The sequence below is a fragment of the Lepidothrix coronata genome, unplaced genomic scaffold (genome assembly GCF_001604755.1).
Source record: "Lepidothrix coronata isolate B3197 unplaced genomic scaffold, Lepidothrix_coronata-1.0 Scaffold11, whole genome shotgun sequence".
NCBI lineage: Eukaryota > Metazoa > Chordata > Aves > Passeriformes > Pipridae > Lepidothrix > Lepidothrix coronata.
Genome location: NW_016690191.1, coordinates 9,375,433 through 9,385,071, shown reverse-complemented (window position 1 = coordinate 9,385,071; position 9,639 = coordinate 9,375,433). Strand labels below are relative to the sequence as shown.

Here is a 9,639-nt window from a genome sequence, read left to right as displayed (position 1 = left end):
TAAAATATTAAAGCAAGTATTTTGATATATTAAAAATATATATTAATACAACTGATATGTATTCATTAATACATTTAATATATATTAACACAACTGAGCGTTTCCCTCGGCTGCCCAGAGAGACCCGCAGCTCTGCTCCACAAGTGCCTCCCGGGGCATGCGGGCGGACCCTTCTCCGCGGGGAACGCGCTGCCCCCGCCCCGCTTGGCCCCGCCCCGGAGGAGGGGAGCGCCCGGGCTGGGCCGGGCCGGGCCGGGCGAAGGGGCCGCCCCGCCTCTTAGTCGGCGGCAGCTGCTGCTGCGGGGCCGCCGCCGTGGGCAGCCGCCATGCCGGGCTCTCTGAAGGAGGAGACGGCGCTGCTGCTGGAGGATTACTTCCAGCACCGCGGCGGCGGCGCCGCGCTGCCCCCCAGCCCCACGGCGGCCGCGCTGCGCCGGGCGGCGGCCGAGCTGGAGCGGCAGGAGCGGCCCTTCTTCCGCTCGTGCGCGCCGCTGGCGCGGGCCGAGCCGCGGGAGGCGGCCGCGCTGCTGGGGCGGGTGGCGGCGCAGCTGGAGGCCGACGGCGGCCTCAACTGGGGCCGGCTGCTGGCGCTGGTGGTGTTCGCGGGCACGCTGGCGGCCGCGCTGGCCGAGCGGGGCTGCGGAGACGGGCCGCGCTGCCTGGCCGCGCACCTGGCCGCCTACCTGGCCGAGGAGCGGGGCGAGTGGCTGGAGGCGCACGGCGGATGGGTGAGCGGGGACGGGGGCGGCCTGGGGTGGGTGCCGGGAACCCTCGCCCCCTCCCTGTTAGCGGGGCAGGGCGGTCCCCCGGCGCCGTGCAGCGGTGGGGTACGGCCGGGGGGACGTGCCGGGGTCGCTGCCGGCGATGGGCGTGCGCGGCACCGGCGGGACCAGCGGAGCATCCCCGGGGGCTCCTGGCCGTAGCGACTCTTGGTGGCTCAGCGAGGGGCCTGGGGGTGCCCTGTTCTGCGGCTCAGCCGGATCCCTCGGGGTGCAGCCTCCTGGAACCGCAGGAGTGATGCTGCTGGCTGAGGGGGCGAGGTTTGCCTTCCCCCTTGGGTCCGCAGCCTGCGGATGTCGGTGAGCAGGCTAGCACAGGTCCCCTCCCAGGTGTAAGGAAAAACTACCCATGTGCCTGTTCTTAAATACACCTATGTGTGGAGGCACTCACCCGCCAGGCCTGCGGCTCTTGTTCCTGCTTGTCCCGAAGCCGGTCAGGTCAGGTCGGGCCCGGGGAAGGTGTGGACTTTCTGCCCCTCGAGATGCACACTGAAGGTACGGTTTTTAAGGAGTCCGTGCAGCTTTGCCTGCGTTTCTGCACAAAATGTCAGCTATCCCGCAGAACTGTCCACATTTCCTATTTTCAGTCCTAGTGGAATACTTGGTGTCAGTACAAATAAGCACTAAAAATAGAAAGGAGGGGAAGCAGCCACTGGTTTCGTTGACTTTTCCAGAGACCAAAATGAACTTGGTTTTCCAGTGGTCACTGGTCCATCTGACTGCTCAGAACAGTGTGGTCGTTGGCTGCAGTGCACACTGTCACTTGGCAAAATCGCACTGCCTTTTCGCACAAATTAAAGTGTAAAGAACAAAGTTCCGGAAGAAATTAAGAATATAACTTGTTTACATAGACATCTGCGGAGCAGAGTTCAAACACGACCATCTGGAGTTGTATTGCTGCCACTTCTGATTATCACAACGATCTGGGAGAGCAGCTGCCAGCTTTGCTCTGTCATAGGTCAGCTCTGAGCAGTGTCCACCCGGCCCTTCCAAGAGAGTGTGTAATCAGCCCCATGTCCACCAAAATGGGACCAGCTTGGGCCCACTGTCTCTCTCAAGTGGAAATTTCCATATCCTGTGTTTCAGATGCTTTCTGAAACTCAAGGGGGAACAATGCTGGCAGCTTCCGTCAGAAACTTGCCTAAAAGGGCAAAAATAATGTAATGATAGGCCGAGCATCTCAATAGGAAGTTTGCAATTGTCTGTTGAGCAAATGCTTGTAGCTACTTCTTTCAGTTGCCTTGTGCAAGGGCTCTCACAAAGCATTTTTGTGTGTACCCAAGGCAGTGGGCTTAGACTTCTATGGTTAAAAAAGAGGTTTCTACAGCTGACAAACCCTGTGCTGGGAGTGTAAACCAAACTGTGCCCAAAGGCTTGTTAAAAGAAATCCAGTTAATCGCGAGTCGAGCAACTCAATGTCCTTTCTCTTGCTGTTCTAGGATGGCTTCTGTCGCTTCTTCGGCAGGCACGGCTCCGAGGCGGCTGAGCAGAGCAGCACCATTGGCAATGCCATCATGGCAGCCGCAGCGGGGATTGGGATGGCAGGATTGGCTTTCCTCTTGGTGCGGTAGGCCGATGAACGGATCTTGCCACGGGAAAGTACTCTCAAAACTGACAATTTACCAGATTTCACTTTATTTTCTATAGAACAGACCCTCTAAGAAGAAGTCTATATTTTTAAACTGGCTCAGAAAACTGCCTCACCAAACCCTTGGCTATAAACTGCTTCACTCGCTACCCAGTAACAGCACAAACAAACGTGTACTAAAGCACTATTTGTGCGTGTTTAAAACCTGTTGTCTCCAAACATCCTCTGGACTTTCTTTTTGAAGGTGTAACCTAAACTATAGCATGGTTCATGTACTGTAACTTCTGAGTGCTTGATGTTATGCTAGGAAAACATTATGGTGGACTTGCTACTAAACCCTCTGTTCGAGATGTCTTATTTACATGGGGGCAAGTCTTCAAACCCACCTTCCATTAATACTGTAAAGTGGGCGAACAATGACTGTGATTTAACGTGGTTTATGGCTTCAAATGCTGTGCACAGCGCTTGTTACCAAAAGGCAACTCATTGGTTGATTTAGAGCAATTGGTGCCTGTGATGCAAGAGGCATTAGGGCTTAATGTAACATAAGGCTTGATTTCATTACACTACAAGAAGATAAGTATTGATACAGGACAGTAATGGCTGCAGTACTGGTTCTTACTGAAAGGAAAGGAACTTAAATATTAAACCTTAATTGGTATATTGAAATCCAGTGGAGGCTGGAATTTCTCTGGATTTCCATGACAAAATGAGAATTTCCATATATCTTAATATATTTTTGAAGTATTTATCACTGTATAATACTTGTAGCCATGACATCTTTATTTTTGTTTAAAACTTAATGCTGGTTCTTGTCACTCTAGTGTGTATCAAGCGTTGTCTTGTTTGAGTAATATTTCACTCTGTTTTCAACATGCTGTGTATTTCTTTCAATGGTTGTACAAATTGCCTTATGTTTCTGGTAGCTTTTTAATAACGTTCCTGGGTTACTCATAGCGTGTACAATTTTACTATGGTGACTTCAAAGGTGAATAAATGTTAAGTATTTTTATTTTAAAAAAACTTTCTGATTATTTGATCTGATGGGTGATGGTGCTCAGACAATGAGTGGATGAATCAGTTTTGTATGTGCCTTGACCTGAAATGAGGAGCTGTGCAGCACCAGAGCAGTGTGATACCAGTCTTCAATGCAGTCCTGCAGTCCACACTAGGGCTAACACAGCCTAAGGGGAAAATCCAGCCCAAAAGGCCCACCTTCACTGCTGCGACTGGAAACAACCTGGTGGTTTTGTAGGCCAAAACTTTCCAAAGTTTACTAACATAGCTGAGTGCAGTCAGGCTCCTCTGAGAGCTGCTCCTGCTTGTAGAGAGTGTCAGAGCTCGTTTCTTCTCTGCCAAGGCTTGCTGCTGCCTCTCTCTCTCACACATGCATGTTTTTTTACTGAAACTGGAATTTCTGATACATGTTATGATGACAGCTGTGCAATAGGTGGCAATTCAACCTTCTCAGATTAGTAATACTGAGCAGCTGTAATTTTTGAGGGTGTGGGATTTTTTTAAAAAGCAGTCTCATGCTCTTGTCTCCAAGTTGGTGGCTCTGATGCCTGTTAAACAGTGCAAGCCTGTTGTTCAGCCTCCCTCCCTGGCTGCCTGTGGGCCCACCACCCTGCCATTTGAGAAGGTCTGCCTCTTCGTGGGAAGAGTGGGGTGGCATGCTTCCTCTTGGGAAAGCTCAGCCTGGCAGCCAGCTCAGCATCTCTGTGGCAAGCAGTGGCCACCCTGCTTCTCCTTCTGCTGGCCACTGGGCCCTGGGGCAGGCGTGCAGCACTGGACAGAGCAGCGTTGTGCCAGCCAGCCACAGATGTGGGGACAGGACAAAAAGGGACATTCAGGGACGGTAAGTCCCGCGGAGGCAGGAAGGAGCTGGTGGTCCTCCCCCTCACACTGCCCGCTCTGAATAAATGTCTGCTTGTTCTCCGACTTCCAGTTCTCTAAAACTCCAGCCTGCCTCCTCAGCTAAAGGATTAAGAGTGTGTGGGACTGCTGTGCTCGGTTCCTCTCTCAAGTTCCCACAGGGATGATGCCTGCCTGTGGCAGTTGGATGCTCTTGGTCATTTGCCTCCAGCCATCTAGGAGGCTGCAGTGCCTGAACTTTATCTACAGAGGAAGTGAGCTGGCTGGTGCTGGGAAGTGAAGGTAGTTTGCAAAACGTGGGATGCTTAGGGGAATGTATGATGAAAAGCATGGGAAACAACAGGGCAAGGAATGCTTTAAACAGAGGTCAAATGTCTCTTCAGTACCAAGAAGAACAAAGATAAAATATATGTATCTTGATTTTTCAGTGTAATCTGATCTGACAGGCCCCACAAAAACAATAGCAGAGAGGATATTATGCTGGTTTTTACAGTGTGCTCTGGAAAAGTGAAAAAAACCCAGCTTGGAAATGTCCTTGAACAAAGTCACATGAGCTTTTGGTGTAAACCTGACCCATTCCAAAGTGCAATGTGGAGAGCATCTGCCACTGTTTCTTGGCCTGGGAGAAGCTGGGTGTGGGCTTTCTAAGAGCTAGGAGGAAAGCTGTAAGACTGTCAGGAGGCTGCAGTGCAGCTCAGCAGTGTAGCAGTAATGCTGCCTGTAGCTTCCTGATGCCTGGAGCCAGGTTGGTCTCTGCTGGGAGCCTGTGCCACAGGGTGCTCCGCTCAGCCCTGCTGAGAGCAGAGGGCACAGCCCAGGCTGCTGTAATGTGTCTGCCAGAGCTGTGCTCCCTTTGCCACTGCCTGCTGACGTGGGGATGTGGGATTGAAGACCAGGACTTAAATCACTGAAGCCCCATTGATTTCAGGGCAATTTAACTTACATTTATGTGACTTTTGATTTTTTTTTAAAATTTTTATTTCAGTTTCAGCCTGACAGTTTGTCTCAATGAAGTCTTTTATTTCAATTCAAAACTGCTGCTCGTCCGCTTTTCTGCCTCAGAAAAGGGAAGCAAGATGCTGCTGTTCCTTTCTTTAAATGCAGAAGGAGAGTAGGTGGTGTTTCAGTACAAGGCTGTGTCTAATCCTCATGACATCTTTGGGCTCTCCAGTGCTGCTGTACTTCCCGGGCATGTGGTGGATGCAACAGGCTCATCCTATCTAAAGATTAGCACGTGGTAATTGTTGCAGGTTCTGCTGGGGCCCCAGCGTGCCCACGCCTGCAGAATCATGGGTTGCTTCAAGGCACTGGGTGCTGGCAGGGTCTTGTGTTTGAGGGAAAAGGAGAGGAGTGAAGATGCTGGCTGAGCTCTTCCATCCCCTGGCTGCTCATACCAGTTTCGAGTCTTTCCTGCTCTGCTGTGTACAGAGACCTTTGTAGGACTGAGGGGTGGAGGAGGCGGCATTCCCAGCTTATAGGGGTGTTCACAATGGTCTCACTGGAGCTGTTGGCGTTACCTGCTTGTGCTGCACCTGCTGACTACACAGTTCCCTTCTGAAGGGGCTTCCATTGTAACCAGGGCCAAGGCTGCAGTGCTGTTGCAGGAGCCCAGCTGCCTGCTCATTAAAGGAAAAAGCAATCTACTCATCAGGCTTCTTAAGGGTGCTGAACTAGCAAGTGGTTTTCTTTCTGACTTGGAAAAAATGAGGCGCTGTTAGAGCTTGAAAAACGTGAGTTGCAGAATGGTGTTATAAGGCAGTTGGTGAGCTGCTTTGCTGTGGTATGCAAAAAATCTGGTCTGGCATGTCTGGGTGGAGGAATTGGTGCTGGTCCTGTATCCTGCATGCAGCATGGGTCTGACCTGCAGGGTGGTACCCAAGCCTGGGTAGGATGGGAGAGCCCTGTTACAAATGACTTAGCAATTGGGCAGCCAAAAAACCCCCCAGAGAATCACTGGAAAGAAAAAAGGTCAAGTGCATGGCATTTATTCACATAATTTCACTTCTTCTGCTTATTCAGTTTAGATAATGAAAACAAACTTCTGGGTTTCACTTCCATTTCTCTGGCTGCTTTCCGTACCAGACTCGAACTGGGTTGTCTTTGCCAGGAAAAGATGCCATGTGGGGAGAGCAGGCACAGCTGGAAAATTACTTGCTTTCAGGTTTAAAAAGTGTCAGTGTGATTCCCTCTTAAATACTGCCATTATTAGGAGTGCTTTAAAATGTTGCCTTCAAACTGTTAACAATTATCCTGTCACCAACTGAAGTTCTTAAATGAGAACAGGATTAAAAATATAAACATAAAATCTTGGTTTACTTGAAGTCAAATGTAGGAAGTCTAAAAATCAACTCTGTGCTGAACTAATGGGATTGTTTTGTTGAATTTTTTCTCTGCCTGGGCTTGGTCTATTTGTTTAATTCAAATGAGAGGAGGAAGAGAGGACCTGGCTTCCCTTGTCAAGGAGGTCTCCTTTCAAACAGGTGATGTGTTTCTGCCCAGCTGGAACTGATACTTGCCCATTGGCGATCTCATAGTCTCTGGATGTTCACCCATTTTGTGTCAGAGCTGATGGGTGTTACACATTTCTGTCAGTTAAGAATTAAACCCATTAAAATAGCTGCTTTAATTAAGTTGGGACCCTGCCGGCCATCGGGGTGATTGAATCTGTGGTGGCCTGTAGTAAGAGACACCACAGGGAGTTGGAAAAGGCTATATGCAGAAAGCCACTGTAGGCACTGCAGAAATTTTGTGCTCTCTGGATTTAATCCCATTAATGATTCTTACCTGTGACTGCAGTTCACTTGAGGGAGTTCCTGTGTTTGACCCAGCCTGCTCTTTTGTTTGTCTCTGAACAGCTCAACACATGGTGAGTAACAGCAGGAACCCCACACCCTACTTAACATGTTTGGGTACTGGCTTTTTTTGTTCTCAAATGTGGCTTATACCCTTATAGGGTGGGTGGGGAAGGGTGTCCAGGTTCAGTCTAACCACAGGGAAGATGTCCCTGCTGCATTGTGCCTCGGGAGGACTGGACATGGTAGCTGGAGCTCTGCCCTGGGCAGCCTGCTCTGCAGCCTGGCACCAAAGCCAGGAGTTCTTGCTGGCACTATTAATTTGCAATGCATAATAATAGTAAAAGGGCAAAAGCACCTGGCTTCATCAAAGTGCTGGGGAGAGAGCATTGTCTGTAGTGTGCAGAGCTAATGGCTGGTTGGCTTTTCCTTGTAGGTATTATTGTCTTTAGAACAATCCCAGACTCTTGTAATTAATTTCTAAGCATTAATTGTGAAGCTCTATGATGAGCCCATTGGGAACTCCTGAAATACAGGCAGAGCCATGTGTCTCTGGGGAGGAGTTGGTGCAGGACAGGCAGCGTTAACTCCTGTCTCTCTGGGATCTGCCAGCAGAAGCTCACTTGGTGCCTGACCTCCTGGCACACAGGCTGGACCCTCCTGCTCGTCTGGTTGAACACAGCTGCTTTGTGCCACCGCCAGCCTGGGGCTTTCCCACCTTCCTGAGGCAGAGGTTGTGCTCCCAAAGGTCCTGACAGCCTGCCTGCTGGGAGCATGGCCGTGCTGAGATGCACCCAGTGCTGTCCTGCCCTGGCAGCATGGGCGTGCTGCCTCTTGGTGCCAAGCACAAGCCTGTGAAGGAGTGATCATATGGGTGCTATACTGGGTGGGTGGTGGTTAGATGACTTTCTAATGATTATAATGCATGAGCAAGAACAAATTCCACCAGTCGTGTAACCTTGTAAAACGGCAGTGGCGTGACCAGTGGCAGCTGAGAGCTGATGGTGCTTGACAGGTAAGGCAAACACTTGTTTCCTGATATCCAGCACATGGATGGTGGGTGCTTTGCTACAGACAAGTGCTTTAAATGTTGAACTTAATTATACTGGGAGTCTGAACGTGATGGAGTTCCTTGAGCATTTCATACCCAGCCGGGATGGTGGCATTTTCAAGCAGAACATGGGATGTGGTCCAACAGGTGACTGTGCTGGATTCCTGCCCAGGCTGTGCTGGATCCTCATGCAGCCCTAAGTGAGGTGGGATGGCTGGGCTAGGACAGTGTCGCTATGATGGGAGTGTGGGGCTGTCATGCAGCCACTGCCTGCTGAGGGGGAAACCTGGACCTGCAGCCAGCCAGTCAGTAAGTGGTTTACGTCCTAAAACTCCACAGACATCCCTGAGCTTTCTTGCATGTGAGGAGTCTGTAAAACGTATGCAAGGTTTTAATATTTTCCTCTTTTCTTTTTCCTTTTTTTTCCCCCCCAAACTCTTACATGCCTTGAAGGATATGTACCTGCAGTGCCCGGCTGGCAGTCCCAGCGTGAGCACCCCTCCTGCTCCTCAGCACAGGTCACTCACAACTGTGCCATGAAGAACCCGCCGTCCCTAAGTGTTCTCACTGCCAGTCCTGAAGCAGCTCTCTGCCACAGCGACATCACCTTTCCCCTGGTCTAGAAAAAGGAAAAAAAATTAATTACTCATAAACTCTTTTGGAAAGGGCACAAAATAGCACAAACCTAGCCTGAGTATGTTTTTAAAGAAAAATCCTCTGGGGCCTTGTGTATTGTCCTTGGTGATGTTCAGAGAACACCTGCCACTCTGAAACCCTTCCAGGTTTCCTGGTTGCTTTTTCCAAGCGAAGGCCTGCTCCATGGGAGGAAAAGTTTAAGTGTGGGAGTGAGCAGGGCAAAAGATCATGTGAAACAGAAATCCCGGTGCTGTTTGTTCTGCCATCTGCTCCATACTCCATCCAGGCTGTGGGTGGTTTCCCAGAGTGCTCCTACTCCCCTTGCTGCTGCATGGCTGGAAAAGGGCTTTGAACTGCCGAAGCTGGCACCACAGAGCTGGGTGGGAGCTGCATCCCCTTTCTCCTGGGGGAGTTGCCCTTTGGCAGGGAGAAGTTGGGTGCTGTGGCCTGGCCAGCAGCCGTGGGCAGTACTGATGGCCACACTGAAGCTGCTGCCAAGAGCCCGCTCCAGCAGCAATCCAGAAAAGCCCGGACATCAATGCCTTTGGCATGAACTGAGTGAGTGCCAGGGGTATGGGGGTTGGCACATCCCTGCCATTTTTGCAGGGAGCTCTTGGGCAAGACAGCCTGGAACTGCTCATGGTTCCATCATTGCAGCAACGCACCATCAGGGCAGCTCATGCCCACCACCACATGCTGCCACCAGCAGCAGGGCAGGCTGAGCCCTGCACAGCTCTGTGCCACACACCATCGTGCCAGCTGTGGGACCTGGCACATGTGCCAGTGTGTGAGGATGGAGGTTTGTCCCCTCTTCAAGGACAGCTGGTGAAAGAATGGTGAAATCATCTTGCCTCTTACTCCTAGAGCCCCTTTCTGCTCTGCCCCTTCCCTCAACCCCCCTTTTCTTGCTCTCCCCAG

At 50.9% G+C, this 9,639-nt stretch overlaps 1 protein-coding gene across 1 annotated transcript; it reads left to right on the top strand.

Annotated features, from left to right (window-relative positions):
- The first annotated feature begins 309 nt into the window (after positions 1-309).
- On the top strand, positions 310-3,390 carry BCL2L10 (BCL2 like 10). Its single transcript, XM_017805253.1, has 2 exons — positions 310-728; positions 2,219-3,390. Exons 1-2 carry the CDS (start codon positions 327-329, stop codon positions 2,348-2,350), a joined length of 534 nt encoding a protein of 177 aa, XP_017660742.1. The 5' UTR covers positions 310-326; the 3' UTR covers positions 2,351-3,390.
- Positions 3,391-9,639: the final 6,249 nt, after the last annotated feature.